Source organism: Plectropomus leopardus, chromosome 11 (assembly GCF_026936395.1).
Source record: "Plectropomus leopardus strain MGB_pleo_1.0 chromosome 11, ASM2693639v1, whole genome shotgun sequence".
NCBI lineage: Eukaryota > Metazoa > Chordata > Actinopteri > Perciformes > Serranidae > Plectropomus > Plectropomus leopardus.
The window spans coordinates 34,085,078-34,111,842 of record NC_142186.1 but is presented as its reverse complement, the minus strand read 5'-3'; the positions used below and the strand labels follow the sequence as shown (position 1 = coordinate 34,111,842).

Here is a 26,765-nt window from a genome sequence, read left to right as displayed (position 1 = left end):
AATGCAGAAAAATTTAGAGGAAAAGAAATATTGCAAAGTTTTTAAAAACTACCCAAAATTTTAAAGGAAAAAAAAAAGTGATATGCTCATGTGGGACTGTTGGAAATTTGAAAATGGTATTTGTTTTTAAAGATTCTGGTACATTTTTATTTCAGCGGACCTGCAGTTTGGAGGGCTTTAAAAATTGCCAAAAATTTTTAGAGAACAAAAAAAATATTGCCAAAAAATTTTAAGAAAAAAAAATCATCACTATTTTTTTTAAATTACCAAAAATTTTAAAGAAAGATAAAATACAAAAAAAAAGACAATTCTCACAATGAAGAATGAAAACATCTATTTTAAATACATTTGCACACTTTTAATACACTTCAAATTTGTACAAACATATTTCGCATAAACGTATGACTAAAACAAAAAGATGAGAACTAAAAATGCAACAAAGTCCGCTCGACGGCTGAAGTTTGTTACACATGAATACCAGAGAGGAAAATTTGACCTTTTTGTCTCGCTGATGGTTCAGTCCTCACGAAGAAGGAAGGAAACACAGTGACGCGACACTTTATGTGCAGACACAAGATTGTGAAAACTGTCGTGGTTTTGTTGAAGTACTTTTTGGTCGATCAATAACAGTTTACTCACAATCACCTGTTTTCTGTGAGCTCACAAATCAAAGATGAAACATGATATAAAACACCAGCAGGAACATTATTTTAACATCATGACAACGTTCCCGGTTTCATTCCAAAATGCTGCAAAACAATTTAGGTTTGTAAAACATTTAACCTTCATTTGTAAATATTAGTATAAAACACTTTAATTCAAGTGTTTAATTTTAATTTATTTTCTTTATTTATTTATTTTTACCAGAAAACATTTATAGAAGCAGACGTTTGATAAATGACGCAGGTTATTAGACAGTTTTGGATTTAAGCTGCCAGTATCGTATTTTGGTAAACCAGCTTTTTTTAAGCACGATGCTGCGTTCAGTCTCGAAAAATAGTAGCAAAATGTTTATTTATGTTAAAACGGTGGTGCTTTGAACACTCCCTTGTACACTGTGTCACAGTGTGTTACAAGTGTGTATTTAATTAGGAGGAAACATCCCTGTAATTTCCAGGGCATTTATTAGTTTTGTTTTCTTCTTCTTTTCTTTTTTTGCTTTGTTTTTTAATTTATTTTAAGGTCATTTTCTCGTGTATTTGGTTGTTTTTTTGTAAAAGGTCTTGCAAATGTTTAATGATCATTACTTCTTCCTTTGCTCATCACCATGTTATCATGTTTTTGACAGAAATCAGGCCAAATTGCTCAGATTTCAAAGGGTTAAACTTATTTTGCATGTAGTAAGAGTGCAGGCATTATTTTTATTTATTTTTATTTTTATTGCCTTGCTCCTGCATGATGTGCATAAAACTATTTTTCGTCAACATTTTTTTAATTTTGTAGATTCTTTAAATGTTTACCAATTGCTGAAATTAATCACGATTCAGTTTTTTCACCTTTGAATTTGTCAAGTGACAAAAATATGAAGGTGTTGGTGAAATGTTTTGGCATTTTGTAATGAAACTCTGTGTGCTGCTGTTTTGCATTAATAATGATATTCTGTACAACCAGCAAAAAACTGCATTCACTGACAGCAGCTCAGAGGAACAATCACTGACTTTGTATAAACGCCATAAACAGTCTCAGATAAAAAACAAAATGTACACACAAACGTGACACACACAGACGTGACACACACAGACGTGACACACACAGACGTGACACACACAGACGTGACACACACAGACTGTAACACTGCGAACGCTCCCGCTCCATGAGTTCAACTCTTTGGCATTTTCTAAAAATGACACATTCCCCTTTATTTCCAAACCGAGATGCTGTAAGGTGTAAAATGGTCCTTTCATTGGAGTTTTGTATGAAACTATGGGATGTATTTATATCGACAGCAACAAGCAGCGAAGATAGGCCGAATGTCCCGAAAAGTAAGACAGTATTAAACGCTGAAATCGCTAATATTGTAGTAAACCCTCTGAAACCTGGGAAAACTGTCTTAATTTCCTTCAGAAACGTGAAGAAGGCAATGAGAAACTTCATGTGTCCCAAAAAAAAAAAATGTCTACAAAAAAACTTCTGAAAATGATAATAATTCTATAAAATAATGTCAAAGATATAATTCTATAGCTGTAAATGTAGTTCTTTGGACATTTTTCCTGCCTTTTTAAAAATTGATTTTCTAAATCTACTAAAAGCAGAATCGATCCAGGTTTCAGAGGGTTCGTTTGTGGTGTGTGTTATCCTACAGTTTGGAGCTCTATTTTGTCCTAAAATCACATTTGGATTCAGAATTAATCATAACTGGCCAAAAAATGTAGCTTGAACTGACTGTTGGTGTATTTTTATCACTCGTGGGAAAAATAACTACAACTTTGCAGATCGAGCAATAATTAGTGCATTAGATATGATTTCTTACCTTTTTATATTGATTTATTTTTGCAAGGCCAGCACTAAAAAGCACACATGATTAATTTACACCAATAATTAATGTGCCGACATTTTTCTTGTTCAATCTCAAACTTTGGGACAGCGAGCCCGGGATTGTGGAGATTTTTTTAGGAAAACAGTAAGCATTTTGTAATTTCTCACACTGCAGTCTTCTGAATAATACATCCATGTGTCGGCTGTTACATTTTAGGGCTTCTTCCGTGTTTTGGGGTATTTTCTGCCCCCTAGTGGTTAAAATAGAACATCACATGATGTTCAAATATCTCTAACTTTGCTGCAAACTTTTAAGAAATCATGCGACATGACCCGATGTCAGAGATGTAAATCACAGAAATCACTACAGAAGCGACCTGAGAGTTAACCCTTTGAAACCATGAGCTATTTGACCCTTTTTAACCCTGCACAAACTGGTTTGGCTTCTGTCTAAAACATGCGATGATCAACTTGGCAGGAAACGTCCCACAAATTGCAAGACATTAGAAAAGTACCTACGAATTAATTTTTAAAAAAAGAAGAGGGGAGTTATGTTAGAAAATTATCCAAAAACTAGGAAAAATATGTCCAGAAAACTGTATTGAAAATGATAATAATTTTATATTTGAAATTATGTTACAGCATGTTTTGTGAAAATATGTTACAGTGCTTTTTTCGAACAATTTTTGTTTGTTTTAACTTTTTTCTTTGCTTATTTTTATGTAATTTTCTTAATTTCTTGCTCATTTTTGGGCCATGTCTTGTTAAGTTTCTTGTTGCTTTCTGCCTTTTTTTGTTTTTTTGAAAGAAATCAGACCACTCTGCTCAGGTTTCAAGGGGTTAATTCAGGTTTCTGTAATGATATAAAATTCTACATTTGACTTTTTGTCAACAAATCCCATTAAAACACATTTGTTTAAAAAATAATGAGCAAAAGTTAAAAAATTTGAGTATGACGGTGCAGAGAACAATGGATGGTTTTGTGCTCCACACTCACTTGATCTCACTCGATAAGCAGAAAACTAAACTGTTGTTTTTTTCTTTAATTTGTTGCTGATTTTCTGCTATTTTTGTATTTACAGCAAACCGGTAAAAACACAACGTCGATGCGGAGAAGCTTCCCGCAGCCTTCTCTGACCAACGAGCAGCCGAGGTGAGAGTATGAGGGGCGATATTTAAAGACAATCTCTTCCGTGTCCGTAAAAACGAAACCCAACAAAAACACACGACACAAGTAGATAAAACTAGCTGCTCTCAGTACAGAAAATAGGATTTTGCACTCTAATATATTTTCTTTCAAACTTCTCAAGTAAAAGTTTCTGTCGCTAAAGTCTCACTATACAAAACAAAATATACATCTAATAAAAATACACTCTTAAAAGCTTCCAGGCCGGCCAGCTCCGAGGAAAATCAAATCAAAAATACAGTCAAACCGAGATATAACGCCGGGGTCAGAGGTCACAGCGAAGAACAGGTGAACCAGGCGGGAAGGAGGAGGAGGAGTGGAGGGGAGAGAGGGAGAGGGAAGAAGAGAGAGAAGAGAGAGGAAGAGAGGGAGACAGAGAGAGGGAGGCAGAGAGGGGGAGGCAGAGAGGGAGACAGAGAGAGGGAGACAGAGAGGGAGGCAGAGAGGGGAGGCAGAGAGGGGGAGGGAGGGGGGACTGACCAGCAGAGAGTTCAGTCGTCGTCGCTGTCGCTGCCCGACTCGCTCAGCTGGAGGTCGTTTCCTGTCAACACGAACATGTGAGAACATCGTTTATTTACAAGTTTTTGCGATAATGACACAAATACTGACTCAGAGAAGACAAGACAAGACTTTAAAACAACAAAACACACACACACACACACACACACACACAGACACACACAGAGGTGATGTCTCAGTGTGAATCTGCAGCTTGAAGTTTAAAGGTGTGTTTACATTTTGGAATTTTTTTTTTTTTAAAAAAATAAAATTCCTAGAAAATATTCAGAAAGGAAAATTAAAAAAACAAAAATAAACAAGAAATGGACCCCCAAAAAGTGCTGAATATTAAGTAAACAAAGGTATACTTTTTTTCTGGACCATAACTATAATAATTATAAAAATAGATTTCTAGAGATTTTTCCAAATTATTTTATACATTTTGCCTTTTTTTAAAAAACTGATTTTCAAGTTATTTTCTTGTCACATTTTATGAATTATTTTTGCAGTTTGTGGGACAGCTGCTCGTTGCCTTTTCCCCATGCTTTCAAAATAAAGCAAATTAATTTGCTCATCTGAATGCAGCAAAAGAAAAGTGATGACGATCCAGGTTTTGAGGGTTTAACTCATTCATGTCCTCTCTGTTCCAGCTGACGCAGCAGGATCAGCAGAAACCTGCTCAGAGCGGAAATATCTCACTCCGTCACCTCCCCGTCCTGTGTAGAAGGTACGATCGTGGTTTTGGGGGACAGAGTTTTATTCATTATTTAAGTTGCCACGGGACAAAGTAACACCTGGAATAAATGTCTGTGTGAAAGGACAGAAGGGGACGATGGGCAGGACGGATGTGACGTTTTGACGGTGTGTTCTGTGTTTGGAGATTTAACTCTTTGAAACTTGAACGAATTGGTTCGATGTCTAAAATCACACAATTCAGCCACATGATGCTGTAAAGATGAAAAAAGAGGCGTAAAGACGGAACTTTGCGGCGCCGTCTGTGTGTGAAAAGGGTTAAAGATACTCACGGAGTGTGTTCATGAGCTGGTTGTTGCCCTGCTGCCGGTCGGCTCCTCCGTTGACCATCGGGTGGCGGTTTGGGGAGGTCTGGCTGAGCGGTCGGGGGGTGTCGTGCTCGCCGTCGCTGCTGCTGTCGTCACCGCTCCCCGAGGCGCTGGCCGAGTCAGAGGAGCTGCTGCTGCCGCTGCTGCTCATCTGCTCGATCACCTCCACCTCCGCTCGCAGCTCTGCCAACAGCAGGCGTCACGTCAAAGAGGAGAACGACAGTCTTTCAAAGTGGTGTTTTTGTCACTGACAGGCTCCGATTTTTAAAAATAAGAAAGAAAATGTTCTAAAAAAAAGCACTGTAACATAATTTAATACAAAATGTAATTTTAAATTACTATAATTATAAATACAGTTTTCTGGACATTGTATTATTGTATTATTTTCTAATAATCCTCCCCTTTTTTTAAAATTAATTTTCAGGTAATTTTCATTTAACCCTTTAAAACTGAACAAATTGGTTTGATTTTTTCTAAAACACGGTGGAGAAGGCAGTGAGCTTCTTAACAACACTTGGCCCAAACGATATCAAGAACTTAGTAAAACCTTACGAGAAATTAACGTGAAAATAAGCAAAAAAAATAAAAAAATTAACATAAAAAACTACAACACACAAGAAAAACGAGCGATTTTAATTATAAATGTAGAAATAGAATGACTGTAAAATTATTTTTAAGCCATTTTCGCTAATTTCTGATAATTTTCTTATAACCCCCTTACCCTCTATTTTCAAACTAATTTTCAGGTAATTTTCTTCATCACCTTTTACTAATTTCATGCAATTTGTGAGAGATTTCTTGCCAAATTGGTCTTTGCCTGATTTCTTGTTTTTGAAAGAAATCAAACTAATCTCATCAGGTTTCAAAGGGTTAAGTAGCTTTTGAGAGGCGTCTGAACCCAGAAAACTGATGTCAGTCCACATTTAAAGGGTTAAATAAACAGTAATTTTAGCATGTATAGAGCCAAAATATTTTCAACATTTTTAAAAAAACAACACAGAAATTTCTTGGAAAAATACTAAAACAATTACAATGATTTAGTTAAATAATTATTAATATGTAATCATGATCATTATGATATATTTTAAAAATATATAAAAATGTACTTATAAGTATGATAAATATAAATATATTTTTACATTTTGACCCAGCTTTTTTACAGTAATTTTCTAAATCTACTAAATCTGAGGAACCCTTCTTACAAAGTTGCTCTTTGCCTTTTTTTCCCCGAATTTCTGTATGAAATCGCACCATTGGCTCAGAGTTCAGAGCTTTAAATATAAAGCTGAAAGGCATCTGAAAGCAGCACAAGAAAAGTGACGTCGCTCCAGATTTCAGAGGGTTAATGTAATAAAGTATATGTACGTATGTATATATACATATATATATATATATAGATATATATACAGGTATATAGTATAGTGTTTCAGGTGTGATGATTACGTTGAGTGACGGTCGTAGCAGGACGTCTTTACCTCTCTTGATGTCGTCGAGCTGAGGCTCCGGGGAGGGATTATCTTTAGAGGGGGACGGGGAGGTCTTGACCCCGGCCCCCGGCTTGGTGGGGGCCCGGAACTGAGAGCTGGGCTGACTGGAGCGAACCGACTGCTGCTCGATGCGCGCCTGGATCTTACTGCTGCCCTCCGCCCTGAAACAAAGACCACGTCGTTTAATGTTTGTCCCTCTGATCCTCTGCAGGAGCTTTACGAGCGTAACTGCAGGAATATCGTCGAATTTAAACGACTATCTGTGCGCCGAACTGCAGACAACTGTTTTTGGTGTAGTAACAATCAACTTCCAAAAGATGGAGCCAAAGAGGATCTGAATCCTCGTTTCACCGCTGTGCACAGCCAATAAAATGTAAAACTCTAAGTAATAAAAGGTTGTTGATGGAATTTTTCGGGCATAACTAAAATCTTTATGTTTTTCTGTGTTTCATATCAAAAAAATAATAATGTGCATGTTAGAATGAGACAAAAGACAGTTTATGTTTAGTTATGCAACCTTACTCAGACAGGTTTTAGTGACAAATTTGATCTAAAATTACCGTAAATGAATGAAGAGAAGCTCAGAGATCTCTCTTTCTACTCTTTCCTCTAACGCATCATCACGATCACACCTCACACGTTCTTTGACCTTTGACCCCTCACCTGGTTTTCTTGACCTGGATGCTGCTGCTCAGCTTCTCCAGCACGAACTCGCCGGTGTCGTGGTTGATGATGAGCACGCAGTCCTTCTGGTACGGCCGCTTGTTTCCTTTGAACACTGTCATGGGCGGCGTGGAGCCCTGGAAGAACAGCAACGTGAACACGAGCGTGCGCACACACAGACTTTATGCTACAAACTCAAAACCTTTTAAAATTTTCTGACACCATACAGCATCTTACAGCTCTCTTGTTACAATTAAAAGGTTGGTGAAATAGTTTCTGGTGAATTAGTAACCAGGAGAAGAGATTAAAGATTTTCTGCTCCGTTTTCAGGCGTCTTCGATGCGGCCGGATAACGATCGGAGAACAGCAGACGGTCTTACTGGAATGTGAGGTAACGTGATGGTAACTTCGTCTCCTTTCCCAACTTGTAGCTCTCCCTCGCAGCTCGTGTCGATAGATGCTGGTTTGAAGTCATCTGAAAAAAAAGGGACATCAAGTTAGGTGTAAATCATGACAAAAATCAGCTCAGGTGCTGCTTAAACAAACAATGCAAACGAACAAAGACTTGCTGCGCTTTTTTGCAATGTAGAGCAATGACTGTTGTATTTTTTAAAGTTAAAAAGTCTGATAATAATGTATCAGCATTTTCTTGTTTTTTAACAAACAAAGCATTTTTATGAGAATTGTGACCATGACATGAAGTGATGGGGACATTTTACTAGTGATCTTTAAGGGCCGATCATCAATGAAGCCGATCTGCTCACCTTTCACAGGTTAATGAGTTTTACAACTTTGATTCTTTCTTGTGGGTTAAAATAGTGAGAACACATGCTTTTTTTCGTTTCATGAGAACTTTCTCACCAAATTTCATTCAGAAAATTGCTTTTTTAAATAGGGGGCAAAAATGGTTAAAGACAAAAAAAAGCTCAATTTTTTAAAGATATAAATCACAAAAAAAAATTAATTAATTAAAAATAAATTAATAAAAGAAAGAACAATTGCAAAAAAATCACAAATTAATAAATAAACCTACAAAATTTAGCCTTTGAAAGTTGATTAAAACAATTATAAATGCCTAAATGTTTTTGTTTAAAAATTGCTAAAGAGAAATTAATAAAAATGCCAATTAAAAAAAGGAGAAAAAAGACAAATGCCTTCTTTTTATGTTTATGAAAGAAATTAAGCCAATCTGCTCACATTTCAAAACTCAAAAATTTTAACAAACACCTGTTTTGGTTGTTTTTGTTGTTTATGAGAACTTTCTAACCAAACTTCATTCAGAAAAATGCCATTTTTAAGACCCGCTGTTCTTCTCCAGACAATTACAAGCAGACAGAACAGAAAATGAGATGTTTTAAAAACTACAGTGTTTCTAGATAATTTCCGCACAAAGATAATCCATCACTTTCGCCAATTTTCCAGTTGATATTTATTTCTGTGACAAAAGCTGCATCTCTAAACGTGCTCTTCCCCAACAGGATTACGAATAAGACCAAATATCACCACAACATATATTAATAATTAAAGTCGTACGTCCACTCATCAGTAATGTAGAGCTGTCAAAAATCAACACGTGATCATATTTTGGTGGATGATGTAATGTTTGAGCTGTGGGTGTGACGAGATGTTTCTATGCAAATGACTTGATTTACTTCTGCACATAATTGGCTCGGTTATGTAAGAGGCCTCCTCCCCGTCCATGTGAGCGGGCTAATCCCAAAACAACTGTTGATTTCACCAAAAGAAAAGTTTTATTATTGTCACTAACACATAAAAAAGGGCGCTGTTTACTTTCTCACTCACATCTGATGGTGTGAAAGGAAGATTTTGGCCTCTTCTCGAAGCTTTCTCCGAGCTTCAGCACATGCTCCTCTTTGTCCAGCAGCGGATTGGTGCTCCCGTTCATTTCTCCGTCTCCTCGGTAAAATTCACATCGATGTAGAAAAGAAAGACCCAAAATTACCGAACCGAGTCCCGAAACTTCGGGAGATCCGCACAACAACTGGGAGACAAAGTTAGCCTGCGGGAGCTAACTGTTAGCAAAACATCCCTGACGTCATAGACCACGCCTCTTCCGGTTTGGTCCGATGAAAACAAATTTAATTTACTTGTTTTTATTTTTATTTTTTTTTTTTATAAATACATGAAAGCCGTCAATTTACTGACACACCAAATTACATAATCATGTTTAGTAATAATCAGGTTTTATTCGATTGACTCTGCAACGACGCTGAAGTTCGCTTCTGATTGGACAGTAAATGAACTGACAGATTGTTTTGATTTCTTAAATAAAATTAAATAAAATGGGCATTGGGAACAAGCAATTTAACAAGACATGGCCCAAAATTTTGTAAAAAAAAAAAAAAAAAGTAATAAATAAATAAATAAATAAAATGGACTAAAATTAAATAAATAAATAGTTTAATGTTAAAAAAAAATCTGAAAATATGCACACAGAAAAGGCCCTAAAAGTACTTAAAACCTAAACATTATTTTTATATTTTTCCTCGTAACATAATATTAAATGTAAAATATCGAAATAAATACGTCTAACCGTCAACCGAAAGCTAACTTCAGCGTCGGGACGCCACGCGGAAGGAAGCGGAATCAAAATTTTAAACGCCACACGGAAGGATTTAAGCAACGGACAACATGGACGCCACAAGTGGGAAGATGCAGCTAGACGGGACATTTTTTAAAAATTTAAGTTAATTTTAGCGACTTTTATCATCGAAATAACTTTTGTTTTTAAAGTCGGTTGAAATGTTTGTCGTCTCGTGGATGAAGGTTTAGTGGATTTACCGACGGAAGCTAAAAACTTCATCATTTCATGATGTCTCTGTCAGAAAGTGAAAGTCTCTCCGCTGATCTTAAAAGTCCTCCTGAAGAGGACGCGGGGACCAAAACTGGACTGTCTCCGTGTGTCCCCGGGCAGATGAAGGGCTCCACAGGCCGGGTGTTAACCCCTGAGGAGCCGGACAGACTCACTCTGGTGTCTGACTTCAAACTGGTGAAACTGGAAAAAGACGCTCAGAAAAACTGGGATTTATTTTACAAAAGAAACTCGACGAACTTCTTCAAGGACAGACACTGGACCACCAGAGAGTTTGAGGAGCTCAAGACCTGCAGACAGGTGAGGGACACACCACCAGGCAGGTGTTTGTTAGGGACTGTTCTGTATTTATCAGGGCAGAGGGGCAGCTGGGGCGTGAATTAGTTTGCTTATTTTATTTTGTTTTATTTTATTTTATTTTATTTCAGTTCGTGACATTTCATTTTATTTTTATAATTTATTAAAGTATTTTATTGTATTGTATTTTTTTTTAATTTTAATGATTTTTATAATTTTATTCTTTTATTAAATTACGTTATTAAATTTAATTTTTACTCTCTCCATTGTTCTGTATGATTTTCATTGAGCCTCTGTGAGTGACGACCCTCCCTCCATCATAAATGAGTTCTCAGATTTTAAAAACTAACTCACTGTTAGCTCACGCAAACGCTTTATTTTTGGTCAAATTTTAAACGAGACAGTATAAAGTGATTTTAATGAAATATCGCTCTGATCACTCATAGCTCAGATTTTTTAAAAATGTTTTATTTATTGAAGTGTTTATCTCACATGATGTAATGGGGTAAAAAATGCCAAAAATGTTTAAAGGGAAAAAACAAACAAATTTTAAAGATAAAAATTACAAAGAAAAAAGGAAAAAAACATTGCCAATGTTCACCAATAAATGAATATATCTCCAAAATGTAGTCTTTGAAAATTACCAGAATGTTGTCTATACAAATCCCATAAATGTTTTCCAAAAATATGCCAAAATATTATTAATGAAAAAAAAGTCAAAATGTTTTCTTTTTAAAATTGCCACCAAAAATAATTAAATAAATAAATAAAAACTAAAAATCACCAAAATGTCTTCTGTTAAAAACATCAAAAAGGAAAAACAAAGCCAAATTTAAAAACAAAACAAACAAATACAACACACACGAAATACAGCCAAAATAAGAGCCAAAATAAGAGGCTCCGCCGGGTAGCCTCGGGTCTCGATGCATAAATCCTTCCCCAGTGCTTAAATAAATGATTTGATATTCCTCCCAGTTTTTCCTTTTGTTGCTGCAGAGATGATCCGGCTGTGAGAGACGAGAGCAAAAATCACATCGTCACTTTCATATTTTTTCATGAAAATGCAAAAATTGCCTTTCCCACTAAAATGATGACTCATATCACAATTACAACATCAGTCATAATAACTTCAGTGTGATGTTTCACTGTATATCATGAAGCCCTGCTACATGAACAAAGTGATTTAAAACTGATGGTTTTTTTCTCCTGGTTTGTAGTTTGAGTCCCAGAGGCTGGTGCTGCTGGAGGCCGGCTGCGGCGTCGGAAACTGCATCTTCCCGCTGCTGGAGGACGACCTCAACATCTTTGTGTATGCCTGCGACTTCTCCCCGAGAGCTGTCGAATATGTCAAAGTAAGATATCATCAAATATACATCTAATGTACAGCAGTGAAATGTTAACTGTAAACTGTGTTACGTTAACCGAAAACGACACATTTACACCTCTGAGCCGACCAGTTCAAACTCAGTCTGCTGGCTGATGACCAGTTCTGGGCTCAAAAATGTCAGTTTGAGTCGGTTTCAGTGGAGCATTTTTTGGAGCTGAGCTGGAAATTCACTGATTACACTAAAATACACAATCTGGATTCAATTTATGCCATATGAACGCACACAGACACAATTATCAAAACATGACTGAATTCTTTATTTTGGTTTCATGCGTCATACAGACAGTTTGTTTCACACTTTTTTTGTTTTTGTTCATTTTAAGGCTTTTTAAAAACTCAAGAAAGAGCAACACAGACATGAAGAATGAACAGCTCATAAAATGCACCAAACAGTCCATCAAGGGTTGAATGTTCTTTTTTTTTGATAATTTGTTTCTTTTGCATTTTTTCTTGATGCATTTGATGTTTTATGTAGATTACTCTGCCGTGTAGCTGAAATGTACTTCATGACTTGCCTTCCTCAACAATAACTTAATAATAATAATCACACAATAAAAAAAACTAATAATAATGACACAATAAAAAATATAATAATAATAACACAATAAAAATATAATAATAATCACACAACGAAAACAAATAAATAAATAATAATAATAATAAAACAATAAAAACCACTCTATCCGCCTTCCGTTCACAGCGAAACCCTCTGTACTGCCCTGAGCGCTGCTCTGCCTTCCAGTGTGACCTGACCAAAGATGACCTGAGGGACAACGTGCCCGAGGGCGGCGTGGACGTCGTCACTCTCATCTTCGTGCTTTCGGCCATCCACCCAGACAAGATGAAGCCGGCGCTGCAGAACATCAGCAGGGTGAGAGCAGAGACTCTGTGTGTTTCTGTGGGACAAAAAGGCAAACTCTGACAAATGTTTTGTAATATTTTCTTCTCCTTTAAATACACAATCATATACACACATGCCTAATATACACACAAACTGCTGTCCGTGCGTGTGTGCGTGTGCAAATACTCGTCAGAAAGATTGATTTTCATGTGGCTGCTCGATGTGCTGCATGCGTCTGGCCGTGACTTCCCGTCGTGTTTTTGGTCGCTGTAATATAAGCGGGTTCAGATAATGTAAAGTAATGCAGGTGATGTAACATAAATGTGGCTTTAAGGTGCTGAAGCCGGGAGGCGTCGTGCTGTTCAGGGACTACGGCCTGAACGACCACGCCATGCTGCGATTTAAAGCCGGCAGCAGGCTGGGGGAGAACTTCTACGTCCGCCAAGATGGAACCAGGTCCTACTTCTTCTCCAAAGGTCAGTACGGGACTTCAGAAAAGTCAGAATCGTGTTTCTGTCGTTCAGATAGATAGATAGACTTTTTTAGAAAAGCCATTCATCGATTTCTTGCTTTGACGCAAAAGCGTGCACGTTTTCTTTCCGTTCTCTTTAAATCAGAGATACTCAACTCGCTTTGCTCAGGGGCCACTTTTGCAAAATGACAAGAGGCCAGGGGCCAATCATTGCAGCCTCATACATGTTTGTCGGATTTTAGGACTTTTCTTGGATTTTAGGATGTTTCTAGGGTTTGAGGATATTTCAAGTATTTTAAGACTTTTCAAGGATTTTGGGGCATTTCTCAGATTTTAGGACATTTCTAGGTGTTCAGGACATTTCTGTTATTTTAGGACACTAGGGTCTTAGTTGAGTTAAGTAAGTCAATAAGTCGAGTGCCGCTGATCTAAAGTAAGCGTGTTTGATTTCAGTCCTAATTTTTTGTCGCGTAGTGAAAAGTTTGAAACTAGAAATAAGCTAGTTTTGCTTTTAGAGCTAATATTTTTTTATATTAGCTTCGATCTTTGTGTTCCTCGGTGGTGCTAGTGTATGAAAATGGTATAAAGACAGCTACCTGCAAGTTCTTGATTTAAATATTTAACATTTGAACTGATTATTATGTAAATCATGCAGCAGTTTGTACAGAAGCTCAGACACAGGAGCGACACTGACGCTTCTAAACACGAGTCAACAGTCAATTATTTTCTGTGCGTGAAGGCTCGGTTAACATTTCTGGACCTATTTCTGAAAAAAAAAAACAGTTGAGCCTTCCTCCGCCGTTGTTTCCTTCCTCTAAAGTCTCTTCTTCTGTCTGTTTTCAGAGTTCCTGGCTGAGCTGTTTGAGGACGCCGGCTTCCAGTCTGTTGCTAACGACTACGTCCTGAGAGAGACCGTCAACAAAAAGGAGGGACTCTGTGTTCCCAGAGTCTTCCTGCAGAGCAAATTCACCAAACCCGACCAGTCGCAGAGCTCCTGATGTCGCTCAGCCTCACAAATCTCCAAAGATGAACATTTCTGGTTGACGTTGAATGGTAAAACTATATAATATTCTTTGCGGGTCTTGGAAGCCTTAAAGTTACCGAAGGGGGCTGCTGAATGTTCAGACTGTGAGGGAGAAGCAGGAGGTTTAAGGAGATTAAGAACGCCTCCTCTCTCTAATAATCTGCTCTCTCAGATAAAGACAGTGTTTACCACGGGGAATCTTACAGGTGGAAATGTGTGGAACAATGTGAGCATTAATGCACCGGGGTTCATACGGTTATGAGAAACCTAGAAAAGTCTGTTTCAAATAGCCTGGAAAACTAAATATACCCTGAAAGTTTTGGAAAAGTCATGGAATTTTGTTTCAAAAACCAATATTAAATCACATGAGAAGTTCAGAGACTTTTGGGAATTTGAGAATCCACCGAAATTTATGTTCTGAAGGAAACATGGCATGTGAACCGGCAGGCCCATGGCCCATTTGTTTTCTTTAAAAATGTTTGGCAATTGTTCAATAAAAAAATTTACTTTATTCTTTTAAAAAATGTCTTTTTTTTTCTTTTTTAAAAATCACCAAAATTTTTCAAACAAATACAAAAAGCATAACATTTTTTTCTTTCAAAATCACCCAAAAGAAAAAATTCTACAAAAATAGCCCCAAAAATTTTGTAGGGCCAAAAAATATTATATAACAGCAATGATCATTATTAAAGAACTTTTTAATTTTGCATGAATTTTAATCTCTTTCATCATATTTGCATGTCTGATTTTTTTTCAAATAACCTACATTTCAAACTGCATTTTCCTAAATTATCTAAAAATACTCACAGTGTTACATCCTGATTATGGTCCCATTTAAAAATAAATTATATTGCCTTAAACCATAGAGGCAGATAATAATCACATATATGCCAACTTTGTGACTTTTTTAACACATACTAACATTAACAAGGTCTTTGAGGTGCTTGAAATACTTGAATTTAGCACTCAGAAATTACTTAAGTACTGGAGGACCTTGAAAATAAGACATTTTTTTAATTGATCCTTGAAAACAAGAACGTATTAGAAGAATGTTTTAAATGATGGTTGTTAGATCTGACCTGATTTGTAGTTTTATTGTCTCCGTGCAGTTCTTTTGCATCTCTTTGTGCTCTTTTTGTGTCTGGGTATCAGCGGTCATTTTATGTCTCTTTGTAGTCATTTTGTGCCTTTTTTTATTTGACTTTGTTAGAAATGATTCTGAAATTTGTCTTGCATCCCAGGACGTCGTCTGTTTTTTTCTCTTTTTGTAGTTGATTAGTCTCTTCGTGGTGGTTTTGCCCATTTTTGCATTTATTTTGTCTCCATGCACATCTTTTGTGTCTCTTTGTGGTAATTTTGAGTCTCCAAGTAGGTTAATTTGGGCGACATTTTGCCAGTGAAGGCACAGGGGGCCCCGACACTTTGGGCCCCTGTGCCAGTTAGACCTGTTCAGTAATCTCACCATGCCTTTAGGCTACCAGAGGTCACCCACAGTGTGCAAGATGTTGGTTTCTAGCAAACTATCAGCTGATAATATTTCGTTAATGTATTAACCAAATCTCAGTTTCTAAGAGACCGATGAAGCGATCTGTGCACGTGTCGTTTTCTCTGGTTTGACAATAAACGAGTCGTCCAGAGGAGGGCGCTGTGGGCTTTAAGGATCCCTAAAACCTTTGAGGAAATTCAGAGAATCACCCAAAGTTTGACCTTTGCTGTCAGTCAGTCACGGAGGGTCATGATGGTTATTCTTAAACTTTCTGTTCAGTCTTTGGGCTCCGTATCAGAGACTTAAATTAACGCCCCCAAATACAGTAACCACACGCACCTAACGTAGCTTTATTGTGTTGATGTGTGACAACTTTTTGGTTGTTTTTGTTTAATTTGTTCATCACCAAAGTTTCTTCATTTTCTCTCTGCGTTCCATCTCTCTTCACTTCTGCCCACGAGAGATGTCAAATCATTTTTTAAGCACTTTTGGCTTTAGGGGCATAAAACTTAAAACGGCTGTTTTTTGTATTTATTTTACCACAGAAAAAAGGAGACTTTTTTTCTTAAATCTTTTAAAGGCATGTTTTCTCTAAAAATTCCCAAAATGACACCAATTATCAGCCACAAACTGTAAAAACAGAAATTATAATTGGATTTTCACATTTCCAACGGTCCTTGAACACATCATGCAGGATGCTGAAATAATGTTTGAGTTGAGTTTGATCTTTCATGTTTTAAGAAAACCTCGCAATAAGGGCAAGAAAAAAATAATTATTTTGTATCCTTGAAAAGTCATGAAAAAGTTTTGATATTTTGTTCCTGACAGTGTGAAAGGGAAACGTCTGGAGTTCAAACTTCCTTTAAAATGGTTCAGAAACCCCCTAACAACGACACCTGAATATATGCTGTGATCTGAATGTACTTGTTAAACTTTAAACGTGGTTTTAAGACAGTAGACTCGACCCGATGCAGTTTCCTGTCCTGCGGTTTGCTTTGTGCAGCCCTCCACAAGAGACGTAAAAAACAAAAGTATGTTAAAATGGAACAAAGATCACATCTTTATTAATGATAAAAAATAACACAACCGATCTTTAACATCTCTAAATGTGATGTTTGGTGGCTGAAATGAATCATAGTTTGGGTTATTTTTGTTGCTGTTTACCAGACAGTCGTGGCTTTGTGTGCTGTTGGGTTTTTTCGGCCGTCAGTAGGGAGAAGGACACTGAATGCAGCCTTGGTGGTTTCTTTCTGCTGGTGGGTGCAGCTTTTCACACCTTGAGTCAGCAGGTGGTTGAAGGTTTTGTTTGTTCAGTTGAGCCGTCTTTGCAGAAGTTCTCTCCACGCTGAGAGTCTCCTGTTTTTTTTTCAGCCTTCAATTCAGACGTGTGTGAGCATTTGTTCTCCAAACAGACAGTCAGTTCTGCGAAAACTGTATTAAGTTGCACGATACTATTTTGACTTTGGGCATAGAACCAAATCATTCTGGCAATCTTGTCACGGCAATCCCGAATAAAAACAGTAAATCTTGAAATATTTTGACCTTTATAGATAATATAACAAATCGTGTTGACAGAGTCAGGCTGTTTATCTTTAATCTGCTCAGAAAAGGCCTCTTCAGTAATTACAGTTGATTATAAAGTCACATAAAAAGCCTAAAAAGTATATGTTTCACTTCCATTTGCCTAAAATAGAAGACAGATGGGGTTTGTCCCGAGATGTTTTTGGAAAATTCAGCTTGGTGAGCTCAACTTGTTGGAAGATTTGAATCCTTTGAGATGGGAGTACACTCAGTCAGAAGATTAACCTGCAAGAGAAAATAACAGCAGAACAAGACGTCAGTGTGACTCTTTTCCTTCCACATTATCGTGTAAAAAAATTATAGCACCACATTTTGCGTAAATAGATAAACCACTGAAAGGATAAAGTAATAAAGTAAAATAAATTCAGAAGTAGAATTCATCCTCAGGGAAACATGAATGTCTGATCAAAATTCAATTGAAATTAAAAATGAATGCCAGTGTATTTTCCAGAAACCCTCTTTCTGATTATCTGCTTTTGAGCCTACAAATACAGCAATTTCAGTTATAACATCAAAACTTAGGAATACTGAGAGTTAACCCTTTGCATCATGAACAAATTGGCTCGATTTATTTCCAAAACAAGGGAAGAATGCAATGGACAGTTTAACATGAGAGGGCTTAAAAACTGGCAAAAGAATTGTAGAAATTTTAAATAAAATTAGCCCCCCAAAAAAGAAAAGCACAAACAAAGAAAAAAATGTTTTTTGGGTTTTTTCTGTAACATAATTGTAAATATATAATTATAAACACAGTTTTCTGGACATTTTGGCCCGATATATATATATATATAATATTTGCAATTTGCAGGTCCTTTTAAGTTGCTGGTTATATTTTTTCATGTGTCAAAGGTTTAAATGCTGATGAAAGGCGTCTAAACGTGGCAGAAGGAAAGTGATGCTGATCCAGGTGTTAAAGGGTTAATGTAAATGTCCTCTTCCTGATAATACCTCTGACGGTGATCCAGATGTAATGTCCCAACACCGTCTCTATGCCCTCACACTCGGCCTTGCACTGAAACTGTCCGCTGTCCTCAGGCGTCAGGCTGAGGATCTCTGTGACGACCTGTCTGTGTCTCATGTTGTCCTCAGAGACGGTCTCGTTGACCGTGGTGAGGTACCTGCGGGGGTCAGTCAGCTCGACGCTCTGCTTGCTGAGGTGACACCACACGACGTGCGGCAGACTGCAGAGCTCAAAGTCATAAAAGACATTGCAGGTCAGTTTGACCGACGAGCCTCTGGGAGACGTGATGGTTTCAGACTTGTAACGGACATTTAGGGGATCTGAGGCACAAAGGAAACAAAACACCAAAATAATTATTCGACAGTTTGCATTTTCTTCATATCTTTTGAACACATTTATTAACTTAGAATAGAAAACAGATATACTGAAGATTTTTGTAAAAACTACACAAAATCTGTGTATTGATCTGCAGAGACTCTGCCTGGATTTTCTCTTTCTTTTCTTATTTTCTGTCTTTATTTGTGTGCACCTCCAAAGTACTCGGTGAGGTCAGGGCTTTTTTTTAACAACCAGGTGTCTGATCATAAGCAGCAGGTCTCATAGAGACAAAACACCCAAAAAACGTAAGTATAGTGACGCCAAACGGCAAATACTACTGTTTTTCAAAACGTCAACAGCAAGTCTGCAGAGTTTACCTTTGAAGGGACTGTTTGGTACTTTGGGAAATACGTTTATTCCCCTTCTTAACAAGAGTTGGATATAATATAACAATACAACAGGGATGTAATGATACAGCGTTGGGAGGTGCAGAGGAGGAGTTTCAGTAGATGTTGTGTGTTAGGACATCAGCAGAACAAGAAATGAAACTGGATTTGGAAACAATGACAAATCTTTCTGTTTCTTTCTCTTTCCTAAATATCATTTTAACATCTACTGTAATTTAATTGTTTTTAAGGGCATCTATTGCACATCTGTCTGTCAGAGGAGTGATCCCTCCTCAGTTGCTCCTCCTGAGGTTTAATAACAGGGTTTTATTTGGGGAGTTTTTCCTTAGTTGATGTGAGGGTCTAAGGTCGGAGGGATGTTGTACTTTGTTAAGGCCCTCAGAGGCAAATTTTGATTTGTGATTATGGGCTTTATAAATAAAACTGACTTAAATTTGGCGTTAGGATGTTTCGACATTAGTTATAATTTCACATATAACAGTATGAGAACTTAAATCTCTTAAAGACAAAGCTGAGCTGTGTGAGCTAAAGTAGACTGGAGCAATTAACCCTTAGGGACTATTTGGTGCATTTTACACACTTTTCCTTCTTAATTTTTTTATATTTTTGACTGTATGTTTGACTGTTAATGCATATGGCATACATTTTGTCCAGATTGTGTATTTTTGCTCAGCTCAGCTCCAACAATAACTCTAAAATACACTGTGGAAACTAAATTGTTACATTCAGACTGTTAAGGTAAAAAAAAAAAATGCTCCATTGAAACTCATTCAAACTGACATTTTTGATCTCACAACCATTGAAGCAGAAAAAATTAAAAAATTATATCTGGTTGTTTGCCTTGGAATTTGTACTATTTATATTATTATTTTACATCTTTACTATTTTCCACCTAATCTGCATGTTTCAGCGGAGCATCCAACACAGGTTCTCTATTAAAGCATACGCATTTATCCTAAATATGTCCTTTACAGACCGTACAGATGTTCAGCATGAACACACACCAGCTTCTTGTGCAAGAATGAGTTATTACTACAAACAACACATGGTGTCACACATATTACTGGATTTTCAATCATCTCAAAGACTTAGTCACAGTATAATCATACTTAAATACCTTTCTAAAAACTCCCCATGAGGTGTCACTCATCTTGTATCAAGGGGATTGTGTTGAGAAGCTTAAAAGTCTCATACTGACCTTTGTCCTGGGCAGACGACACGCACAGAGTCACCACCAGCAGCACCACAGGTCCACAGAGCCAAGTCATTCTCCAACACACACACACAGGTGGAGGGTTACACTAAAGATGAACACGAGGACCTCAGCACGAGTTAAAGATGGCAGAGGAAACCTGAAAGTATCATTTACAGACTCACTGAGGGGGGTGCATGAGCTGCGGGGAGTGAATCTGTGTGTGAAGGTGTCTGCTGCTGCTGCGTGGGTGGAGGATACGTTTCTCTGTGCTCAGCTGTGTTTCCTTTCTCTCTGGCCACCGGAAACTTTACTTTGATCTTTGAGAGTAAGCATTTCTATTGTTCAGTTTCTTCAGGCGTACGTACTATTGTTATGTTGCTTTGAATGCATTTGTCAGAGGACATCTGAGACATTTTGGGTGTCTGGTAGCTTGTCTTAAAATAGGCGGGTTTCCATTCCAGATTTGCGCAAAACTTAAGCAGTATTTTGGAAATGTGGAAAAAACTCAATGTGGAGCTGACTGTGTTTCCACTGAGTGATGTTGTGCGACTTTTCCTCTGGCAATAACATCCCAGTAACCATGGCGATGAATGTTCAGAACATTACCATCTTTATTTCTATTGCAGCCACAAACTAGCCGTCATTATTTCCAATCAAAGGCCATGTAGGCGAGTTATGGAGCCATGACGGAAAGGAGAGCCCCTTAGATGTGGGAGCGGCCACATATGAGGGATTTCTGGGAGCTGATAGTCCACGATATCACAGAGGAATTGTGGATTCAGAACTTCCAGATGATCCACTCAGCTTTCTCAGAGTTATGTGATGCAATAACAGCTCTTGCTACATCATGAGGGAGCCAGTTCCTACTGACAAGCACATAGACATAGCACCATGTGACCTAGAAAAGACTAAAAAAGTGTTTCCATTGCAGTTTAGATAATTAAATGTACATTTAAAAGGGACATAGCATATTAGTGAACATCAGTAAATGTAAATATGCCAGACTTTGAAGGACTGCTAATTTATATCCGTAGTCCCTCTGCAAGTAACAGACAATAGAAATATCACGAAAGAGGACAAAAGTGCAGTAACAGTAAGCATGTAGACCGTGTGGTTTAAAGTGCATGATGTGCTGTGATAAGTGCTCATATTGAAAGAGACATTACAAGAGTTCGCTGTAGCTTCGTCATCAGTAAACGGAGTAATCACTGACACATCTGGGTCACCTTTTTCCTGTAAATTTCCAGTGAACCTGATGATGTAAATGACAGAGTTCTGCTTTTTAAATAGTCCTAACTTCCTGTGTGTCCGAGGATTTGTTGTGAGGACGGAGCGTCCGTGTTTGGTTCAGGTAAAATCACTGATGTTATTAATGAGAGACAGATAGTTTGATGCAGGAGAAAAGTGTCTGTGTGCATTGTTTCATCTGTGTCCACTAATGTATTTTCCCTGCTTTAACTGTTGTTTTCTGACTGTTGACACAATGTTGATAATCCCTTTTTTTAAAAATCTGTGGTTTTGTGACTCAGCTGTTGTGAAATTAACAGCCATATATGGACAACGCTGAATTTACACACCCACAGCAGAGAGAAATACAGAAATCCCTGCAGGACAGCACATCACTGTCTCCAACCCACGGTTCAACAGGATCACGGTCAGAAGAGTGGACATGGGAGACTACGTCAATTCACCGGCTGAAGAGAGGAATAACGCGGAGAGGAGAGAAAATTGTCACTCAGGTCAGAACACTTTTATTTTTTTAACTTGAGTTTTTTTATTTCTTGCATTTCCTTCTGTTATATTTTCATTTTAGATTTCTAAAGCTCAGACCTTTTATGTTGATATGGTACTTTCCACACATATAATCTTTAGTTTTCAAAACTTTTCATGTGTAAGTACACCTAATGGAAAGGTATTATTGTTTTTGATATCTTGGTTGTTGTTGCGCCTCCACGCCAGCGATTCGTCAACATGATATCTCAACAACAGCTTGAGGACATTTATTCAAATTTGGCACAAACATCCACTCGCACTCAACAATAAAATGATTAGATTTGGGTGGTTATAGGTAAAAGGTCAAGGTCACTGTGACCTCATCTGTCTCTCGTGAATGTGATATTTCAGCCCACTCTCACTCCAAACTCGTCAAATACGTCCTCTCTGTCAGTGCTTTCGGCATACGAGCATGACACCAAAAGCCACCTTCTGCATCCAACCGGAACGTGGTGAGAACGCGCTCAGACAGAACCGATAACGTTGTTATTATACGCTGGCGGACAGCGGCGCGTCCACATGATACGCGCACAGAGGATGGCGTCAGGTAATAGCGCGGCCTGTAACCACATCAATTTTGTGATTTGTTGCCTAATCCTAACCATCGTGACGGTCCGTGTGGCCATGTGCTCATGTTGTGTAAACATAAGGACCACAATGCTTCATTCCTCCATGTGCATTTGTTGACATCATGGTAACAACATCCCGGAGCGTAGACAGCTGACGCAGAAAGATACCTAAAATGTCATAAGTAGTCGCAGAAGGTCACTGACGGAGCGGCTCCGTGTGACGAGTTGGGGTTAGAACGTGTTGTTGTGTGTTGTCCTTTAGGAGCGTCGAAGGTCGCCGTGGCGGTTGGGGTCAGCTTCGGCCTGCTGTGCATCATTCAGGCAGCGCTCAATGTTTCCCTTCGGCTCCAAGCAAGTGAGTATCATCCTGCAGCCTCCGAATCACACAGCAAAAACAAAGTACACTAAGAAAGTAAGACTGTAGATTTGATAAACCAAAGCCTCTGCACAGCTTGGAAACCCAATGAAAAGCTCTGAGTAAGAAAATATTCAGAGATGCTGGTTCATGTGTCATGATGTCTGTGTGTTGTGTTGCTCCGTTGTTGTGAAACTTTGCTGTGAAAGTGTTGCAACAGCAGCCTGAGTGTTGTATATCAAACACACTTACTCACTCCATCTTAAGGTTTTAATGTAAGTCTGATTTCTGACCTGAAAAGAGGAACGTCTTTCTTTTCCTTCCCAGCCGGATCCGAACACGTCAACTCTACCAACATCAGCCTGGTGTACGTCCACCAACTGCAAGGCCAGATAAAAGAGCTTCAGATTCAGAATAAACACCAAAGGCTGCTGATGAGGCACTGTGAAGCAGGTTAGTATTTACTACCTAAATATAGTAGTTCACAGTTTAATTCAGAGCTACACTGACTTTTCTTTTTTAGAGGGAAGTCAATGCATCAGTTTCTTGCTCTGAAGTGCAAAAATGTTAAAACAAACTTTAAAACAGGGATCCACAGCTTGCTTTACTTTTGCAAAATGAAAGGCCAATCATAATAATCCCATGTGTGTTTTAGAACATTTCTGGGATTTTAGGACATTTTTAGTATTTTAAGACTTTTTAGAGATTTTAGCACATTTATGGGATTTTAGGGAGTTTCTAGCATTTTAGGATTTTTCTAGGTTGGTAGGACATTTCTTGGAATCAAGTACATTTATAGGTTTTTTGCACATTTCTAGGATGTTAGCACAGTTCTTGGATTTTAGGACATTTCTAGGATTTTAAATGTTTCCAGGATTTTAGGACGTTTCTTGGAATACAGGACATTTCTAGGACGAAAGGAGATTTAGAGGATTTTAGGACATTTCTAGGATTTTAGCACATTTCCAGGACTGAAAGAAATTTCTATGATTTCAGCACATTTCTGGGATTTAGGACATTTCTCAGATTTTAGAACATTTCTAGGATTTGAGGACATTAGGGTCTTAGCTAGGACCTGGGGGATCCTCCACTAGCACTTTTTTGATCAACAAGCTCTATTTTGATGCTGTTTTATGCACTCTGGCATCTTACGTACACTAAAAGTTATTTCCATTTTGAATTAGAAAATGTTTGAGGGGCCACTCTGCACCCCGTCAGGGGCCAGATTTGGCCCGTGGGCCGTAAATTACTTATCATTGCTTTGTCCTCCTGCTCTTTCCTGTCCTGTCTCATCTTCTCTTCTGTCTTTTATCAGTTTGTCCTTTTCTGAATTGTCCTCTCTTGTTTCTAAAGCACAACCAAAACTCCAGGACTGTCCCCTCGGGTGGAGACATTTTAAGTCCAGCTGTTACTTCCTTTCCACTGAGAGAAACAACTGGATGAATGCCAAAGCTGACTGTGATGCGAAGGACGCTCATCTAGTCATTTTAAACAATGGAATGGAAGCGGTATTTATGTTTCTTTGTATATTCTTTGATCCATTTTTACTTCATTTTCCTGCATCCAACAAGGCATTGTTGGTTGTTTCTAAAAAATACTTTTACTTGTAATGTCACTACAAGAATAAATATAGCCTTATTTTGTCTTGAATTATCAATCCATCCTATGAATTGTACAAGGATGATCTCATTAACCGCCGTTTAATAGAACAAATCAAAATAAAATCTATATCTCAAATCGCTCCCAACAGGTTGCTCTCCGAGATTTTGGAAGTGTCGTCACGTGGATCGGCTTGGTTCGTCCGTTTAAGAAGTGGACATGGATGGATGGAGTCCAGCTGACTGCTGAGTAAGACTTTATGAATTTTTCCTGAAGAGAAATCCAGAGCTGTTCTGCAAAACACGATTAGCACAACACGTCGAGAATCTGATCTGTGCGGATGAGAGTCTAAAAAAACACCTGATGTTACCACCGCTCACAGCAAGCTGCCGAATTCAGCCTAACTGAAATCAGCAAGGTATATTTTTTAAAAACATTTTTTAAGCATAATGACATCAGCTTTATTTACCAAAAAATATTTACAAAATAAATCAAACAAGAACACATATATGAGAGCACAAAAAAATGACATTCTACACAGAAGAAAATAAATAATAATAAATAAACATAATATCAATACAGAAACAAATAAGAATATTAAATATATTATTTTAAAATAATAATGTTACATATTTACTTTACATGAGGAGTTTCACCAAATCAGTTCTTTATAATCTAAAACTTTGTTGCTTTTTTGGGGATATTTATGAGAGTGAGAGCGGAAAGCGTTGAATTCAATTCAGTCAAGAAAAGACTGAAAGAGGGCTGTGAACCTAAAAAAGATTTTTTTCTGGATAAAGAATTTCCCCATTAAGATTCAAAAAATTAACAGCATAATTCAAATATTGTATAACCATCTTTGAGGGTAAAATCATAAGTGATGTTACAGTTATTAAAAAGATGAAAACTTAAATTAGAGCAAAAATTCACTGTGATACTACGCTGAAAAAAAACGACCAAAGTTTCATCAGCCTGCAGAGAGAAAGAACCAGAGCTGTGAGAACATGGATTGTAAAGTTTGATGATGATGATGATGATGATGATGATGAGGATGATGATGATGATGATGATGATGAGGATGAGGATGAGGATGATGATGATGATGATGATGCTGTGAAATGTGTGTTGTAGTGACAGGCTGAAGCTGCTGCCTGGTTATCGACATTTCGACTGTGCCTATTCAGACCAATCGCTGCCCGGCACTGTGATACTGGTCCCTGCAGACTGCTCAGAACGACACCACTGGGTGTGTGAGAGGAAGCTGAAGTGACGCACAACTTTCTATTAATCTTTTTCCTTCAGTCACACAATCACAAATACACACTGAACTGCATATTTACATTTTTATTCATCGATGATCTTTATCATAACTTATAAGGTTATTGTAGTTTGACTGTTTAAAGTTGTAATTAGACAAAAACTCTCTTGGTCTGTTTTGACTCTGCCTGCTGAAATGTCAGTCAAAAGAGTTCTTGATCATCTTTTAAAAATAAATTATTTTCAGAGTCGAGCACGTCTGCTGACTCGTTTGATTCTCTGTGTAAGGAATATTAGCCCAAATAATAAAAAAGATAAAATGCATGCCTTTACTAACCTCAAAATAAAAAGAGAGAACAGCCTTTTAACCCTTTAAAACCTAAGCAAATTGTCTTTACTTCTTTGAAAAAAACATAAGAAGCAATAAAAAAAGAAAATACCCAAGAATTAGCAAAAAAATACATGAAAATTACCAGAAAATTAGTAAAAAGAAATAGAAAAAAAATGCAAAGAAGGAAATTACCTGAGAAAAGTGTGTAAAAAGTATAGTAATTTTGTAACATCATCATTAAAATACGTAATTATTAAAATTAGAAATTAAATTTTTTTCCCATCTTTTTTTCTTTTTTTCCCCCAGATGTTTTCCCCCTAGATTTTCTTAAAAACAAATGTTCTAAATCTAATCATTTCTCCCAGTGTGGAGCAGTTCTTACCAAGTTGCATATTGGCTTTTTCCCATGTTTTTTGGAAGAAATCGCACCGATTTGCTCAGGTTTCAAAGGGTTAAATACTTGTAAAGATTTATCTGAAAGCAGTGATGTCACTCCAGGTGTCAAAGGGTTAATTTAGTAAAATATCTGAGGTAATGCTCTTGTTGTCAATCCAGTTATTGTGTTTAAGTTTTCTTAAAAATCCAGTAGTTCAGCGTACAGCTTTCAGCCTGTGCATCATGAAGCTGATGCAACATTAAGTGGGTGTATTTTTGGAATGAAGACGTGAGAGGACGTTCTTCTGATGATGAAAAGATTTTATTTTCAGCG

The 26,765-nt window shown here is 37.4% G+C and overlaps 4 protein-coding genes across 4 annotated transcripts; 2 read left to right on the top strand and 2 right to left on the bottom strand.

The window, feature by feature from the left end:
* Nucleotides 1–317: 317 nt before the first annotated feature.
* Nucleotides 318–9,440, bottom strand: eaf1 (ELL associated factor 1). Its single transcript, XM_088084687.1, has 7 exons — nt 9,174–9,440; nt 7,751–7,845; nt 7,371–7,507; nt 6,696–6,868; nt 5,185–5,403; nt 4,109–4,202; nt 318–4,071 (listed from the first exon to the last, which is right to left on the bottom strand). Exons 1-6 carry the CDS (start codon nt 9,274–9,276, stop codon nt 4,153–4,155), a joined length of 777 nt encoding a protein of 258 aa, XP_087940813.1. The 5' UTR covers nt 9,277–9,440; the 3' UTR covers nt 318–4,071; nt 4,109–4,152.
* Nucleotides 9,441–9,986: 546 nt separating this feature from the next.
* mettl6 (methyltransferase 6, methylcytidine) lies at nt 9,987–14,748 on the top strand. The gene is made up of 5 exons (XM_042490909.2): nt 9,987–10,503; nt 11,718–11,852; nt 12,588–12,758; nt 13,063–13,204; nt 14,044–14,748. The coding sequence occupies exons 1-5, from the start codon at nt 10,201–10,203 to the stop codon at nt 14,196–14,198; spliced, it is 906 nt and encodes a 301-aa protein (XP_042346843.2). The 5' UTR covers nt 9,987–10,200; the 3' UTR covers nt 14,199–14,748.
* A 1,998-nt stretch (nt 14,749–16,746) lies between these two features.
* On the bottom strand, nt 16,747–20,317 carry LOC121946357 (uncharacterized). Its single transcript, XM_042490910.2, has 3 exons — nt 20,176–20,317; nt 18,240–18,572; nt 16,747–17,516 (listed from the first exon to the last, which is right to left on the bottom strand). Exons 1-3 carry the CDS (start codon nt 20,243–20,245, stop codon nt 17,512–17,514), a joined length of 408 nt encoding a protein of 135 aa, XP_042346844.1. The 5' UTR covers nt 20,246–20,317; the 3' UTR covers nt 16,747–17,511.
* A 209-nt stretch (nt 20,318–20,526) lies between these two features.
* LOC148188330 (C-type lectin domain family 10 member A-like) lies at nt 20,527–25,978 on the top strand. The gene is made up of 6 exons (XM_088084688.1): nt 20,527–21,911; nt 22,777–22,869; nt 23,197–23,322; nt 24,223–24,377; nt 24,620–24,717; nt 25,600–25,978. The coding sequence occupies exons 1-6, from the start codon at nt 21,842–21,844 to the stop codon at nt 25,736–25,738; spliced, it is 681 nt and encodes a 226-aa protein (XP_087940814.1). The 5' UTR covers nt 20,527–21,841; the 3' UTR covers nt 25,739–25,978.
* Nucleotides 25,979–26,765: the final 787 nt, after the last annotated feature.

Excerpts from the sequence above, each read along its gene's own strand:
- eaf1 (XM_088084687.1), bottom strand. The coding sequence starts at position 9,276 with ATGAACGGGAGCACCAATCCGCTGCTGGACAAAGAGGAGCATGTGCTG. Across the intron at positions 7,508-7,750 it reads TCACGTTACCTCACATTCCA|GGCTCCACGCCGCCCATGAC; the intron begins GTAAGACCGTCT and ends CTGTTCTTCCAG. Across the intron at positions 4,203-5,184 it reads CCAGCTCATGAACACACTCC|GAAACGACCTCCAGCTGAGC; the intron begins GTGAGTATCTTT and ends TCGTGTTGACAG.
- mettl6 (XM_042490909.2), top strand. The coding sequence starts at position 10,201 with ATGATGTCTCTGTCAGAAAGTGAAAGTCTCTCCGCTGATCTTAAAAGT. Across the intron at positions 10,504-11,717 it reads AGCTCAAGACCTGCAGACAG|TTTGAGTCCCAGAGGCTGGT; the intron begins GTGAGGGACACA and ends CCTGGTTTGTAG. Across the intron at positions 12,759-13,062 it reads CGCTGCAGAACATCAGCAGG|GTGCTGAAGCCGGGAGGCGT; the intron begins GTGAGAGCAGAG and ends TGTGGCTTTAAG.
- LOC121946357 (XM_042490910.2), bottom strand. The coding sequence starts at position 20,245 with ATGACTTGGCTCTGTGGACCTGTGGTGCTGCTGGTGGTGACTCTGTGC. Across the intron at positions 18,573-20,175 it reads GTCGTCTGCCCAGGACAAAG|ATCCCCTAAATGTCCGTTAC; the intron begins GTCAGTATGAGA and ends TTTGTGCCTCAG.
- LOC148188330 (XM_088084688.1), top strand. The coding sequence starts at position 21,842 with ATGGGAGACTACGTCAATTCACCGGCTGAAGAGAGGAATAACGCGGAG. Across the intron at positions 23,323-24,222 it reads GATGAGGCACTGTGAAGCAG|CACAACCAAAACTCCAGGAC; the intron begins GTTAGTATTTAC and ends TTGTTTCTAAAG. Across the intron at positions 24,378-24,619 it reads TAAACAATGGAATGGAAGCG|GTTGCTCTCCGAGATTTTGG; the intron begins GTATTTATGTTT and ends CGCTCCCAACAG.